The sequence below is a fragment of the Falco rusticolus genome, chromosome 11 (assembly GCF_015220075.1).
Source record: "Falco rusticolus isolate bFalRus1 chromosome 11, bFalRus1.pri, whole genome shotgun sequence".
In the NCBI taxonomy this organism is placed as follows: Eukaryota; Metazoa; Chordata; class Aves; order Falconiformes; family Falconidae; genus Falco; species Falco rusticolus.
This window is the reverse complement of record NC_051197.1, coordinates 35,513,095-35,530,547: the sequence shown is the minus strand read 5'-3', so window position 1 is coordinate 35,530,547 and position 17,453 is coordinate 35,513,095. Positions and strand designations below refer to the sequence as shown.

The 17,453-nt window shown below is 37.0% G+C and overlaps 1 protein-coding gene across 2 annotated transcripts in view; it reads right to left on the bottom strand.

Moving 5' to 3' along the window:
* The window catches only part of CAMSAP2 (calmodulin regulated spectrin associated protein family member 2), a 91,201-nt gene that overhangs the window by 41,193 nt on the left and 32,555 nt on the right, over positions 1-17,453 (bottom strand). For both annotated transcript variants that reach the window (XM_037404955.1, XM_037404956.1), the window contains exons 3-4: positions 3,697-3,858; positions 2,349-2,432 (exon numbers count right to left, since the gene is read on the bottom strand). In XM_037404955.1, the coding sequence (XP_037260852.1) occupies positions 2,349-2,432; positions 3,697-3,858 (246 nt within the window). The remainder of the gene's footprint in view (positions 1-2,348; positions 2,433-3,696; positions 3,859-17,453) is intronic.

Sequence of the window (17,453 nt, the reverse complement as noted above, 5' to 3'; positions counted from 1 at the left end):
AGTTAAGGTGCTTAATGTGTTTCTAAATCTCAGATGCTTCCATGTGTGCAATCACCATTAGCTTTAGCAAAACTAAGTGGAAATTTGGGAAATTCTGTGAGGCATAGGCCAAAAAGATTGTCTGAAATTTCAGAGTAGTAAATTAGAATAGATCAGTGTTTCTCAAAGAAAACCTGGAGTTAAATAACTGAAATGAGTTGAAAATATGTTGCTGCCCTCCCTGCATGCAAAAGAAAGTTCAGTAATTAAAATTCTTTAAATACTTCAAAATAGAGTTGACTAAGTATTTCGTGTTCTAGACTTTTCTTGAAGCAGATTCCATTTCATCATTGTATTTGCTGAAAATTTAATGCACAAATGATGTTTGACTCATTATCCAAGCAGTTTTATCCTCATTTTCTCATGTAATTCAATGTGAAGGACTGCCAACTTCCTAATAGCTTTTTTTTTTCAACTATGACCCGCAATAAATTTACTGTCAGAAGAGACATCTAGGTGTCAACTGGCGCCTGAGGTTTTGCCCATGCTGAGATTTTGGCTAATAAAGCTGTGCTAATACAACCCTCTAGCATGGAATACCTTATTTGACAATGTAATTTATACAGCTGAATCCCATGCTAAGGCAAATAGCATAACATATACCCAGGATAATAGTAACAAAAATTCAGTGTGTAGAAGAGGAGACCTTAATGACAATTTTTTCCATGATATGGCAACTGTAGCATGATTTTGCTTTTTTGCAAATGCATTTGTACATTGGTCAACAGAACGGGGCTCTGATTGTGTTATAGCTTCACAATTCATATGAAGAACACCACAAACGTATATACCATTTTTGCATGTGTTTTATTCCACTGGGTTCATTTATGGCCTCAGTTCGACTACACAAGTCTATCAACAGTCGACTCAAGAATGCTGACACTAAAGAGAAATTATAAACTAAAATTTTTATCTTGCTATTCCTAAGGTAAAATGGAAACTATAAGTGTAAAATAAACATTACTGAATTTTCACAAATACAGATAATTTTATGGCATTGCTCTGATAGTAATGTTCTCTTTGATATATCTTTGTTTACTATATTATGAGTCTCATGCACTTTGGATTTTAAAAATTATTCTCATCTTTAAAAGTGACCTGAAAAACACACACAACTTCCTGCTACTATTTTCAGGAAAGAGAACAATCACTAGAGGACAGAGGCTCATAGGTTACCTCCCTGCCCCCCATTGACTTTTCTTTTATCTAATTTTTAGAAATGAACTTGTCAAGGATATCTTATTCTCCAGATTTCTATGCTATTATCGCTATTGAACACAGATTAAATTTTCCGTATCGGGATATATGCATATTGTAAAAAAATACCATTCTCTTTTGCTGAGTCACATGCTTACTAGTTAGCCTTCATCATTCCTTATATTCAAAAACAAACCACAAGTGCAAGGACGTTGATTGCATTCATGCATTTTGAAGCTGAACTTCTAATCTAGTCAAGTAATCCACGACTCCTTCAGTGCAGCATTGAAAAGGAGATCGCTGCTTAAGTGAAAACAGAGCAGGAGGGGAACCGGGATTACAGCCTTGCAGTAGCTAGGAAGTCTGCTCTGCATTCACGCGCAGGGATAATACCAAAGGGTGTTCAAACTGATTACCAATTCTGCAATAATAATTGTATCACAGTAGGATAAGCGATCTCATTCTGAAGCAAGCAATTTTACATACTCTGGAACTGTACACTACACTTCTGTGTTTTGATGTGTATAATGCTACTTAATTAACCGAGCTCCACAAACAAAGGGAAAAAAATCCTGTTAGGAAAGGGAATCAAACATAATCTGGTTTTATTGCATATATAATGAAACCTGTAATCAACCAGTATTTTGGAACATAGCCAAAGTAATGCTTCCCATGATGCCACATACAGATTTCTCTTTTGAGATGCATGCAGTTCACAAGGGAAAAACATTAAAAGTAATGAATAAAAATATGGTGGTCTCCTTCATATCACATCTGACTACAGTTTTAATTAATGTAAAAGTATGTATTAATCTAAATAAATTCTTAGGACTAACATAACAGATGCTATCCTGCTATCAAAGATTTATTTGTCAAAAAGGACAACTGGGAATAAAAAGTGCAGCTCTATTAGTGTTACAGTTAAACGGGTATCTTCATGGAAATGATAAAACTAACAACATGATGGAATACTGAAAAGTTTGCTTTCTTTAACAAGCAGTTAGAAAGTTCAATGCCTGCAAATATATATTTATGTATATGTACTATATGCAGTACTTTTTTTATAGATAAAATATTTTAAACAAGAATATACATTTAACTTCTACACCTACCTTTTGACCTCCTGCGGATTCTGCACTGTGATGCTCTTTCAATTTTTGTTCCTGTTCCATTATGTCTTTCAAATGTTCATTTACCTAGAGACATAACAGTTCATTCAGTGGTCTGTTCTAAGAAACAAGTCATATAATTTGTAAGTTTTCAAAAGGTCTATATGTCACTAACACCAAGTTAACTGAAAAGACTAAACAAGTATTTCAGACTGTAGCCCTGAGGCCAAACCAGCAAATGTCAGTTTCAGATGCAGTCTGGGGTGTCCTGGTTTCAGCTGGGATAGAGTTAATTTTTGTCTTAGTAGCTGGCACAATGCTGTGTTTTGAATTTAGTGTGAGAATAAGGATAACACACTGATATTTTAGTTGTTGCTGAGTAGTGCTTACTCTAAACCAAGGACTTTTCATGTTTCCCATGCTCTGCCGTTGAGCAGATGCACAAGAAGCCAGGAGGACGAAGAGCCAGGACGGCTGACCTGAACTTGCCAAAGGGACATTCCATACCATAGGATGTCATGCTTAGTACATAAACTGAGTGGAGTTGGCCAGGAGCTGCTGATCACTGTCGGGGGACAGGCTGGGCATTGGTCAGCAGGTGATGAGCAAATGTGTGGTGCATCACTTGCTGTTTTCTTTCCCTTGGGTTTTATTCTTCTCTCTCTTTCCTTTTCATTACAATTATTATTAGTAATAAATCTTATTTCAGTTATGACATTATCATCTCAACCTATGAGTTTTGCCTTTTTTCCGCAGTTCTCCTCCCCATTCTGCTGTGGGGGCGAGGGGAGCAGGCGAGTGGCTGTGTGGCACTTAGTTGCCAGCCACAGTTAAACCATGACGTGGAGTCACTAGCTGTTAGCTTTACATTGTACAAACTAACTTGCCCCTTATTATGCTCGATTGCATTTGATTAACAGCCTATCCTTGGTACTTGATTTGATTATGCAGTGAAGGTAGACCACTTCAAGCAAAATGTCTTTAAATACAAAAGAATACACTGGTTTTAAGTCATGATAAATTACACAATGAGACGACAGTGCTTAAAGAGCCAAAAAGAGACCCTCAAGCAGCTGTCATGACATCCCAGTGTGTCAGTGACTGCTAAGATGTCCTATGTAATGTATATTATAGTATTTTATTTAGACTTCCCATTTATTTGGCTCACATAACATGTTTTAACTTGTTTCTGCAAACTTTGCTTTTTATCATCCATATACAGCAGATGAAGAAACAGTCTGTATCACACAGTCTTGATATACCTACATACATACAGTTTCTACCCACCTACCTCTAATCAAATCATATAGACTACAAAGAAAATCATAGCTTGCTTTTCCAGTACTCGTACCTTGTTTATCCAGTACATAATAGCATCCTCAATGTCATAAGGTACATCTGTAGCTTGGAAGAAGGATGAATACTGCTGTGTGCATGCAATCACTTTCTCAACGCTGACCATCTCTACAGTGTATGCCATCATAAGAGTATCGATCATGGCCAAGTGAGCACTCTACAAAGAGAAGGAGCAATACCTAATCAGTTTGCAAATCATAAGATCACTGTCTTATGTATCATTTCTGAACACAGCTGCACACATGCAAAGAACAAAACTATAACTGCTAGAAGTTTTTGTCTGGTTGTCAGTTTTTGAATGGAAGACAAATGTTTGTACACATGTAACATGCTTAAGAACACAATACAAAGCACAGGGACATTAATTAAAAAATTCTTATTACAAATTAACTTCTGTGACAAAATTAACACCAAAAATTAAGAACTGGAAATGGAAAGAATAAGCAATTTTAATGATTCAAACATTACCTCACTTCTAACAGAGCTAAACAGATCTCTTAAATTTGTCACGCTAGCGAAAACAAAACTCCATCTGATCAATGGTATTTGTACTGGAAATAAAAACTGAGGCTGGCTGGTAAACAACCTTCATCATCAAGAAAATGCTGCATTAATACATGGAAGTTTATTATTTTTACAGTCATAATCCAGGAAGAAGACACAGTTACACTAATCAAGAAAAAACCCAACATGATAGAAAATATTTTTCTTCTAGTAAACTGATTATGTTATGCAGATGCAGCTATATATGCACAACTAGATTTAAAATAAGCATGCATTGATAAATAAAGCCTCTGTTAAAAGAGGAGGCATGTTCCTCCTGTTGTTATGTATTGAAAGACAATGGTTATTTCACAGTCTGTAATAATTAAAAAACAAACAACCTCCCCAATAAACAACAACAACAAAAAAAGAGGATGACTATCAGTATTACCATTAGATTCTTGCAACTGAATAAGAAAACGATGGCACTTTGTAGCAGTGCCTACAGCTAAACAGATCTGTTTCTGCTTCATGATAAGAACAGCCTCAGCATTCTAAGCATTAAGCAATATTTCCCATGAATCAGAACAATTTCCAGACACAGTTGTTTTTTTAAAAAAACTTTGCCTTTAAAAACAGCTCATGATGTAAAGATCCCAAACACTTGTTAACACCATGACTTCAATTCTATAAAAAAAATATTCATATAAAATCTCACAAGGTAGCTCTAACAGCCATGGCAACAGCAATGAACAACATGAGTCACACAGCAATCATTACAGTTAAGGTAGTACATGCACATCATTTATCCCAGAACACCAAGGAAGGAAAAGATGAACAGATCCAGACTTTGTGCTGCCCTTACTGTTTGTATCACCAACAAAGTTGAAGGTGCCGCCCCTAGAAGCCAGGAGTAGCATGTACTCATATTTTAATGCAGTTAAGTTGCTTTGTTTGACAAAAAAGGCAAACTGTACTACTGAACCCACACAGAAAACTGTTCTTGACAGCGAACCTTCCTGGGACAAGCTTATTCTCTTCAGACCTGGGATATGAGAGTCCCTCATCTGCCACACACTCCATCCATGCTCCTAGCACAAGCAGTGCAGCTAGGGTGGGAATCAGCGCCTCCTCACTCCTGTCTCCATCGATTGCCTTACTCAGAATAAACTCTTTTCACCATATTCATCTTCCTTATGATTTTTTTTTACTGACCTTTAGTAGACAACTACTGATACAAGCTCTTAGGAAGGAAAGAGCTTGCCACCCAAAGTACTTAAGGAAAAGATGGAGAGTATTGCCCATGACCAGCCTCCTGAGGAACTTGCACTCCAGTGTGAAACAAAGCAATTATATACATAGATACAAGTGTCATTCCTTTGTTGACCCAGCAATGCAGTGCAGAGAAGGAGTTCGGATGGAGTATCACATTAACTACTAGTAAAGTCCCAACACCTTGTGAGGGATTGCAGAGCCTGGGTCAACCAAATAAATCCATGCAGCTTTGCAGAAGTTTCCAGCTCAGATTGCAGAATGCTGGTTTAGCAACTGGAAAAGGGAAAAAAGGAAGACTTGGATTGTATCTAACATCCAGGGGTCATTGCTCTAATGGTCTTTCCTTGTTGCCTTTGTCGCATAGTATGAATGGCACCTGGATTAAAACCTTGTGCCATCTGCAGAACCTCTCCAGAAAGCGGAGATACTAAAATAGCAAGGAAACACTGGATTTGCTTTTCAAGATGAGGTAGTGTACAAAATGCACGTAGCCAGACATAAGGAGCAGCCTCATCTGGACTGCTACTGCTAGAGGTGTGCTGGAAGTCATCTGTGCTGATGCAGCTCTCCTGGGGCTGCCTGGTGCACAGGAGGGTTGCTTCCACCCCCTGCCTGCAGGGTGGACACAGCCTTCCAGCTGAGGCCTGACAACCAAGGAAGCTCCAAGCAGTTTGGAAGCAGAATCTTCTTCCCCAGCTGTTGATCCACAGCTAGTTCGCTGGCTACTGTGCCTGTGCTCTGGGACTGGCCTGCCAGAAAAGCAAACACTGGCAACTCTCCCAGAGGGAATTTAGCAGCCTTCACCTCCTGTGCTGGATGATCAGCTGCTCTGCAAATCTTGATCATACCTATGAAGTGGACTGCTAATGCAGAGAAAGCCGTCAAAGTGTTGCTACAACTGCCAATATGGCTCCATAAATTATAAATACATTAAGAAAATTAAATTATTTACAACCAGCTAGCTGAGTCACATTTTCAATGTTTCTAGCAATTTATTAATGAACTGCAAACTACATAAGCAAACAGAGGGAACAATGACAGGGTTACCTTAGATAATACTCTGTACTATCAAAACCAAGTGTAATAAACTCTTATCCACACAGACTGGATCCATGTCACAAGTCTATTTCATGTAAGCTATCAAATACAAGCATCTTCAGAGTCCCAAAAATTACTCCAAATTGTTGTCTTTACAGATAGGCCACTCAAAAGGAGATTTTTAAAATATATTAAATAATAATAAAAAAGAAATTGAGTTAACTTGCACCTATTATGCTGAGAAACCAACTACAAAATTGCTATTTTTCCCAGTTAGCAATAATGAAACTTTATTTCATACATAACTTCTTTACTAATAAAAATATTTAGAGCTATTAAAATCTATGGATTTTTTCCCCCAGAAAATTGCAAGCAACCAAATACACATATAAGGTAACTTACACCTATAATAGTTGGGTAGGGGGTTTTTTGTTGTTGTTTTGGTTTTGGTTTGTTTACAAAAAACCCCAAACAAACAAAATACTCAAACCAGAGGTACAGAAAGAAAGAGAAAACTACTTAATTCCACATACAACTCTGCTGGTTTTCTTCCACTTACCTGGAAAGAGTCAGACAAACTGCATTCTTTTACATCTTTTAATTCACTATGCTCAACAAGAAAGACTACATTAAAAACTGCACTAAAAAAAAAAAATCAGTATCCTAGTGTTCCAAATACAGGGTTTATCAGCATAACTGCGGAAGTTCTCTAAAAGAACAATTTTTAAAAAGATCTACTGAGAGCAAATAAAGTTCCATTTTTTTTTTTTTTAACATCTCTCTCTAAACAGTGTATTTTAGGTACAGCTAAAAAAGCAAGAGGGAGAGGTCACTTTTACTACTTGGATCTGCAGTTGTGACTGAATTATGATACAAAGAAGCAACCTTTCATATCTGAAGGGGAAACACAGACACCATTCGGAGCTGGCAGGAACTGGGATCAGCTGCTCAGTAACGTCTTTCTCTGGACAAGCCTGTAATACAATGCCTGAAGGAACTCCCCAGGAGCTGCTGATGTCTGGTGCCAAGACAGTACCTGAAATGCTGCTGTTTCCTCCAAGATGTCAATGTTCTGACATGCAGAATAAAAAAACCTAGGCAGGATTTCATGCTGCACACATAGCTCCCTTATCCAGAACTGCAGCAAGGCATATTTGAATAAGGATGTACTGTTTAAAAAAGAATATATAAATTTATAGAAATAATTTAAAAAAAACAGTAACATATTAAAGTACACAGCGTAGAACACAAAACCAATAGAGAAATATCTTTAAAAAAACCAAGATCAACAAAGCAGCAGTGAAAACCACAGAAAGTAATACACTGTTTTACCACAAAACTGTTATGCAGATTTAGTTTAAGCCAATTAAAAAATGAAAATCTTTTCATTCTTTGATCTTTTCACTACAATGGTGCAAAGTACCAAAGTCTCCCATGGACAATACAAAATGTAATCCACCCCCCTTCCCCCCCAATCTAAAACCAAAATGCTGGACTCTTAGAAGTATTTTATTTCTTAAGATACAAACATGGGTTTGTCTTTCTACAGCTATACCCTGCACGGAACACAGGTTTTAACTTACTCATCTTTACAGTCCCATGTAATTACTAGTTAGTTTCTGCCCTGTAATGTAGATTCCACAGCTTTATTTTCTACTGCTGAATAGCTCGGTAAGAAGCTTACTGAAATGTAGAAGAAAAATTATTCTGAGCATGGCTGCTAATGATTCCTCTCTCTGCTTAGTCTTTGACTATAGAGCTTCCTTCACCTCCCTTGAAGGACTGCAAACAACTTCATTAAAAAGTGTACTAAGCAAAAGGTATACATGACACTGTACACACAGATACTCATGGATAAATCCCACATATTACAGACAGCTCAAATTATTACCTACTACTACAGATATATCTCATATTCCATTAAATGATGCTCAAAACATGAGTTGTCTTTTGACCTGCCCCTTTAGGAAAATCATAGACAAATCCATTTCCCACTGTAGTGCTTGAAGAAAGGGGCAGAAGGAAAACAGAATGTAATTGTTATCTTAATAATAAAATAAATAAATAAATAAACAAACAAATTACTCTTTCCTTAGGCCTTTTACCGAAAAAGTCCCATAATCTCACTATACTTCGGAGAAGAGATTTGATCTTTGACAGAATATAGCTTTTGTAAACAAGAATATGTATTTGTGTTCTTATTGAAGTTGGTTGTGCCTTCAGGAATTTTTTTGTGAGAATTTTGTGAAAGAATTTGGTCATATTTAAAAAAAAAAAAAAAGTCTTCTCACTGTAGCTCTCAGTTGCACAGTAAAAATATTTCTAGCTAAATTCCCTAAAGATTTTGCCTACACTGGATCACGCACTTGAACAAAGACCAGAAGAGATCAGCTGTCTACAATTAGCTGGGAGAATACGTATCACCTTCCTACCTATAGTTATACATGTAACCATCCATATTTCTATCTTCTGAAAACAGAGCTTTTGGATCGAAATACTTCTCACAATACAGTAAAAAAACCAGTAACTTCAGCCAGTCACTTCGGTTAAAGTACAGATTAAATTCCACTGGCTTGATAAAACTTACTCTGAAGGTATTACATACAAGTAAGCACCAAGATTACAAATATGTTGAATGTTTGGTGTATTCTTAGAAATAATTGATCTGTTAATGGTAACTGTAAGTAAATTTCTTAAATTAAAACTGAAATTCCCATTAGTGTTCTGCCAGGGTACATACCAGTTCTTAAATTAATGTTACATTTACGTGTATGATTATCACCACAGATTGATTGTTATTAAGACAAAGCAAAGATACCAAAACAAGAATACAGTAACTAAGACAGAGATCATCCCCACAAGAACAGTCACTGAATTTATAACTGCTAGAAAGTATTGATCATATGGAATAACCATTGCAGGACACTTAGGGAGAAAAGACGGGTAAAAACAGAGTTGCTGACATACAGAGTAAAAGAAAGGAACAGCCCGCAAGTAAGGGATTAAACATACAAGACAACTGCAGCAGAAAAGGTGTGCCAAAAGCACTGAAGGATCTCCTTCCATACCATGCTAACCCACATCTCTCAATCTGGCTTTCTTGCAGATTCTGTGAACAATGCAGTTTGAGGAGGCTGAGTAGCTTTTACCCCCAGGCATCCTTTCCCAAACAGACTCTCCTGGATAATCTGAGTCTCCAATGACTCTGCTAGCATAGTGAGATACCATCCAAATTCCAAGTCTCAACTAAGAGTGGAAAATTGAATTCCTGCTCCGGGAAAGCACAGGCCAAGGCTCGATACTGCAGGAGATGAGAAAGGAATTAACAAGCAGAGCCAATAGGTGATAACTCGATTACAAACTTCAAAGCTATTGCTTCATTTCACCAACACTGATATAATAAAATGAGGGCAATTCTGATACTACAAAGGAAGTAACAGTTTTAAAAGATTTTGATCAACAAAATGAAGCAGTCTACAGTCAGTTCTACCCCATTTGATGATTTTTGCACCCAGTTCTTCTTTAGCCTCACACAGTACTTATGCTTAGCACAAGTCTAAAATAACCCCAGTTGTCTAGTTATTCTTGTCCTGCAATGGAATGATCATGTCAAATTACCTCCTCACTGCATTTTCGTGAAGAACAAGTGCTTCACTCTGATAAGATACTTGTTCAGCAAGAATGGGCATTACTGAGTCATGCTAAACAACATCATAACAGGTTCTGCAAGGTAGAGGGACCGGGTTTTAATTTCAATATTTATTATAACCTTCTGTACTTGATTAACTTTTAAAATTTAGTAATCAGTTATAGGAATACACATAAAACATCATTATTTGACTGATGATACACATCTGACATGGGAAATGTATTTAACTTCTAAAATTTTTTTTAAAGTACAGATACTTGCAGAGTTAAGCATTTTGATAGCACTTCTAAGTTCTTCTACCCCAAGCTTCCTCATTATGCTTGTTAGGGAACTTAATCTGATCTATTAACTCAATCCTAACTAAATACTTAACGGACATTCCCAGATTCTTTCTGCATCACACAATCAAGGGAGACCTTGCCCCACCCCAGGTCACTGTGAAACAAATTAACTGCACAACGTCCACTGGAATTGAGAACCAGCAAATGGTGCTCATCATCTTATTTTTATTTTGTCATATTTCATAGCCTCACACTACCTACTTCGATTTTTTTAAAAAATATACTTAACAATTACTCCAGAAGTTGCCTGTATCCTATTTACTGAAAGAATCAAGTGCCCAATGGTAAAACCCATGGTACCTTTATGCCAAGTACTCCATGTTTCAAAAGTACAACATTTGCACTTGGATAGGTTAAACTAAAATGAGAAATTAACATAGGATAACTGATAACAAAATAGTTATACACACTTAGATGAATAAACAGCACCAGCCTCAATTTTTGCAGAGTATTTTGATTTTGCTGCAGATAATTAAGGATTTTCCTAGAATACACTGTCAAATCTTGTCCAGATAAACCAGAATCAAGAAAACCCTTTAAAAAAAATATCATATTCTGTTTACATACATGCACTGTCTCCTTGCTCTTATGCTCTGGACATTTAAACCAAGAAACACCATCTGAATTTCTTCTGTCACAACATCTCCACCAATCTTTGAAGAATACAAGACTGAGAAAAAGAGAAACAGGGCTTCAGTTATAAGCCAACTATATCCTTATATGAATTAGTAGTTCCTTCTTCCTGACTCACTCATACCTGCATGGCAATGACATTAAAAGCAGTGGTTTAACTTCTATGACAGCTGAGTTAACACACCTCCAGAGGCAGTTACCACCAGGAAGCATCCAAGCCTGTTCACCTCAGGAATCTGCTGAAGGAACACAGCCTACAGGGGGCCTGGAGAACTACCCCTTCCTCACAGAGACACAGGAGCAAGGACAACACAAATTGGGTTGCTACAGAATTTGGGGTGAAGAGTTCATGTTTGGGTGATGCACTGTAAGTACTTAAGAGAGGTAGTTAGAAAGGTAGAGGTCCCAAAATTAAAATATATGTAGGGCTGCGGTCCTAATTCATGGTGTGGAGAAGGAAACAGCAGTGTTGTCCTCTCTAGTGCATGACTTAAGCCTGGCACTGTGCTACAGCATGCTGCAAGTCCCACCATTCAGAGATGCTGCTCAATATACTATCAGAGCAGACTAGTTTTGAAACTGCAACAGGCTTCTGGTTAATCCATTTCACAGTTAAATACTGATAGCTACATTTGAATGGCAGCTTTTGTTGCTAGGGTAACTGATACAACATGCTTTCTGACTAAACTGCATTTCTATTTTGCCTTTTTCTTAATATGAAACTACTTACTCTCACACTATCTCACAACCCTTATGAAGTTTAAAGCATTGAATGAATGCAGAAGATCCATATGGTAGAATTCATGCCATCAACTTGATGTTAGAACAGTGATTTATTAATATTTTGCCTTAAGAAATACAGAGGATGCAATTTTACATCATTCTGAGCATTTAAGACATCTCCTTCTACTGCCCAGTGGCCTTGGGTTCTGATAAACTAAGTTCTAATAATGAGCTCTTCTGCACATAGTACCAACAAGTGAGAAAAATGACGCTTTACAGTGATGAGTAGTACAATAAACTGGTTTGTTCAATTACTGGTTTTGACACAACAGAGATTAGAAGGTTGATTACTCATTGCAATTCAGGATGAGTCTCAGTTTGAGACAAAAGGTAAGAAGTTTCTCATTTTCTACAATTTGCTGGAACTCAAATAATACTTGAAAGAAAAACTCAGAAGCCTAGGAAAACATAGACCAATCCCCTTCCCAAAGCAGGTCCAACTAGTTCAGGTTTCTCGAGGACTTCTGCAGTCAAATTTTTAATATCAACAAGGATGGAGAATTTGGGCAACCACCTAACGTCTTCCATCATGTCAGTGTTACTGGTATCCTTCTCAGTACAAAACCCCAGCCTCATGGTAAATAAGAGTTGAGTCAGACTCTAGCCTTGCTTCAAACACTGAGCTCTCAGTATCACTGTATTTGTATATATATAAATTTTGTTTCTATTTTTTTAGTTTGTTTGGTTTTTTTAAGGTTAACACAGAACACTGCTTTCCTACAAGGAAAGAGACAAAGTTAGCTGTAGTTCCCTCATTTCTCAAACCAAAAAAAGGATCAAAGTAGAACCAAATTGTGGAAATCTCCAACTAAATTCCACGATTGTTGCTAAAACACCTGCAACTCTCCCAAAGCTCAGCTGAACACTGCAAGTTGCCATACTGTTCTGCCACAATATAAATCCAGAATAACTTCAGTAAAGGTGTGAAAAGATTCAGACTTCAATCCAGCATAATTCTGCCTGCCACATAAAACCTAAGTTGTTACAAGATGGTGTGAGAAATTGAAAACAAACAGGATAGTATCTTTCAAAAGGGAGAAACAAGTGAGCAGGGTCCTTATTATTTTCCTTCTGTTCTATGTATACTGTTACATGTCATTTTTTAATGTTTCCTTTACTGATATGGGGATATTGCTGCATCTTGCACAGTACGGGGACTGCTTTCCGGGGTAAGATTTTAACTCCTACATTCTACTCAGTTTCCTCAGGAAATGTGCCTCCCAGCTGGAACTTGCATGAGACTTTTGCCAAAATACAATACTGGAAATACAGACTTAATTTACTCAGGGAAGGCATTTTAAGAACAACTTTTAATTATAAAAAAGATATTTGATTTGTTGTTGCAAAATTGCCCTTTGCTTTTGAGAGCTGACCATCATTCTTGGTCCAAATGTGTATTTTTAATGTGTGGTGGGGAAACATATCTTTTAGCATCTTAGGTAAAACAATAATATTTAGCGTTGAAGCCAATGTCTCTGACATGTAAACATCCAAGACCTAGGGACAACTTTCTTCTGTCACATCAAATATCACCGCATTTTTCTAAAGCTGCTGCTCAAGAACCTATGAAATGTTTCTGTGATTTTTGTTAAACTGCTGATGTACAAAAACCTTTTCTTAGGACAGAAACATGAGAATCTTTCTTAGGCTCAGCCTTCTTCATTGATTTAGGAAAATTCTGGCTAAAGAAATCAAAACATTATGCTGATCATTTCTACATACTATCTTCAAAAAGAGGAAAACTAGCTTCAATTTTTATATGAAGACATAATACAAAGTCTTCCTGCATTTGCATATGAACAGCCTCCTGCTAATTTCCTTGCTACTTCTTTATTAATCACAAAAAGGGCAGAGAACTAAGGTCATCAAGCTCATTACTGCAATGGCAATTACATTACGAATAGGAGCTATTTGACCTTTTCCTCAAAGGTTTATAGGAATATCACATTTATAGACCATATAAGCACAGTAAGATATGAGAGGGAAATTGACCTCGTCAAACATTTTCTTCTAAAGTGATAGCCAAGGTCAAAAGAAATTTCCCAGTCTCCTACTTAAACTCTATCAGCAGTGTTAAAGAAATGAAAACAGACACAGAAAATTATACTGATCACAAGAAACTTGTTTCTCTATGGCTGCTAACGTAGTAAAACCGTTAGTGACAAGCTGCTAACAGCATTACTAAGACAGCTGACCAACATGTTTTCATCTACTTAAAGGATTGCAACAGGCCAGCCACAACAGTGCCGCTACACAAGGACATGGTCTACAGTGATGTTGTAGCCAAAGTGGAAAAGGTACGTGATGCTTGTTTTGATAGATACATTCAAAAGCCTTTCCACTTGTTTAGATAATCTGGACTAAACACCATGCTTCAAGACAGATCTTGAACCTCTAAAGTAAAGCAGGTCACCTTCAGAGAAGGGCTCATACACACACAGATGCAGGCATAGAACAATTGTTTTAATGTAAACTTTATGATCTGTTTTTTTCATCTTCCCAACTAACTCTACTCATGTATGTAAAGCATACTGAAGAACGAGCAATCTGCGTGCCTTCACAGAGATCCTGCTGTACCAATAATTTTTTTAATACATTACTTGCACCCAGGGATGTCCACTTCATCCACTGCTACAGATTTTTGCAGAACATCTGGCTGTATCCCCCATGACTACAAGCTTCTGTTAAGCACAGGGCCATGCAGGCTATGTCTGCTTAAGTAACTGCTGGAGATCACCAGGAGCAGATTGCTGGGCAGAAGAGGATTGTGTTGAAGACAGGATACCTACAATACCCCCTTCTGTTGTCAACCATCACTCCACTTTGAAAATAAACTGGAATTTCAGCAGCGTACTAGTAAGGCAATGGATCGTCTTTCTATTAGCTCTTCAGAAAAGTTGGAATTTCAATGAAATAATAACTAAAGCTTTTCTTAAAAGTTACTTTGATAGAGACATGAAAAATAGTTAAGAGATATGATACCATCTTCAGGGAGTAAATCTTCTTTCCAAGAAAACTTTCTTCTTAAAAAGGAAAATGGTAATTAGCTTGTGGCCTACTCATAGAAAAGGCTAGAATGTTCTTCTCCAAAGAATGAAGATAGAACAGGACAGTGTTTTGCACTAGACACTACGTCTCAGTTAACTGGCAACCAAGGTAAAACGATGCCTGTTCTCATTCTTTACAAGCATCTGTTTGTAAACTGATACATTTTTATGGCATGAAAAAGAACTGGAAAAGTCTCCCTCCTCCACCTCCTTTTGGTAATGAAATAACTACCAGTTTGTAAGTCTATTTAAAGATTAAAACAGTGAAACACACCATCGCGTCCTCATGCCTTTTTGGTTCATAATGTTATTCCAGGAGATGTTGCATAATTCCTAGCTCTCAAAACAGTAAAGTCAGTTGCGGCAATAACCTATTCACATTGTAATAAACAACTGTTGTCTTTGGCAAAATACCACTCCTCCAACTAAGGCAAGCTGAGTAAGAGGGCAGCGCAATAAATGAAACAAAACCGACAACAGCTGAACTGAAAAATGAAATACAGAAACATGAAAAATAGTAACTCCTATCCTTTCATTTTCAAAGGAACACATTTCAGTGACTTAAGATGGCGATTACTAGAATGTAAGTACATATTTGCTCTGCTTCCAAGAACAGCAGCAAATACCAGTAGTATTTTTTGAAGCTCTGCTGCAAGCACAAGATGTGTCAGCACACACTGTCCAGAAACCACACAAGCCCCTTGCATTAATGATGAAACCTTTACTTCAGCAAAAGGAGCGATGCCCATGTATGAACCCCAACTATTAAATCATCTTGCTAAGCAGAAAGAGGAGGGGAGACAAAGGGAGGAGGGGAGGGAACAGGAAAGGAAAGGATTTTATAGCTGTCCTTAAATGATGGATTACAGACCAACAGCTGTAAACACTAAGCCCCACCAGCAGTGCCACAGAAGGATCAGTGCAGGCCCCATGCAAACAACAGGTAGAAGTGTAGTGTGTTTAAAAGCATGTAATTCCTGGCAAGATTCAGGCAGTTTAATTGTTTAAATATGCTGTTTTGTCGGTCAAAAGGGTACAGCAACAGAACAAAAATCCTTGCTGGGCATTTTGGGTGTAGAACTGAAAACAGTTTTGTTTGGAAGAGTTGGAGAGTAAGTGGTATGAATAGTAAGGACTGCAGAAGAATGACACCAAGCCAAGTCAGAAATCTCTAGAAAGGTACTGCTGCAACAAATTAATTGACAGGTTTCTTCCATTGGACTAAAAGCAAAGTAGAAATTGTGGTTTCCCGATTTTTTTCTGAATGCCTTATTTTGCTCTAAGTTTGTTTGGTTTTTTGTGTTTTGGTTTTGGTGTTGTGGTTTTTTTTTTTTTCCTCCCCACGTCCTTCTCAATAAAATTACAACTTAACTGTCATCTGTTCTTTCTTTTCAAGTATCCAAACTCTGTGATCTCCTAATACTTAAAAAAGAAAGAACAATTACTGTGAAACTTGTCTACACTACATGTGAGATGCATTACTGGACATTTTAGCAACCATTTTAAAATAACTGGCTTCAAGTATGTTGTATCAGAATTGAAGGCAGTATCTGTAACTTATGTTACCCAAATACCCAGAGGAAAATCTTATCAAACCTAAACCGCTGTCTGTATAGGCAGGCTAATCCATAGTATTTCAAAAAGTAAAAATCAATATTGTGATAGTACAAGATGGAATGGATGCTATTAGAAAAGCTGGTATATAACTCTCACTAAAGAAGAAATATCACAGCACATATATTGGTCACAAGTAACAGGCAATATACATTACAGTGTCTACTTGATCATCCAAAACGTATGATAAATCCAAACCAGTAAGCAATTCTGCAAAGGAAATTCTTATAGTATGCATTATAGATATGAAAGACTGGGCAGAAGAACTTAATAACAACTTGCAAATATTTAAAATAATTTAAAATGTACTTTAGAATAAAATTCAGATAACTTGGGGTTTACTTAATAATGTTAATTACTCTGCCATAGAGGAGGCATATAAGTAAGCTGAACTGTTGTTGCTCAGTTGGTTTCTCATTTCTTAGTATGTTATTCTTTTATAAACAACATGGGGGTTTATTTGACTATTTCCTATACTTTTCCATAGCTGGTGAAACTGGTTCATCTTATAGTCATTAACACAAACCCACTCCCCAGATATGATACACCTGCATGCCAAGCAATATAGATGATGCTAATCAGTCCTTCGGGGCATTTGTCATTTGCAGCATTTTCACAGTAATGAAGATTACAGGTTATATCACAAGAAAATGTTAAAGTTACCCAGAGTATTATTTTTTAAGTTGCTGTTAAGTATTCATTCCAAGCTGAACAAGAAAACAGATGATGTTACTCTCCAGAATAGTTTGATTTATTTTTTAGCCTCATCTCTTCACTCCTTCAGATTATAAAGGTTACTCATTATAATTGCTTCTTTACTGCTTTTCTCTTAGGTAATTTCCCTTTGAATCATAACATTTTGCAGTATTATCAGTTGTATGTTCTATGC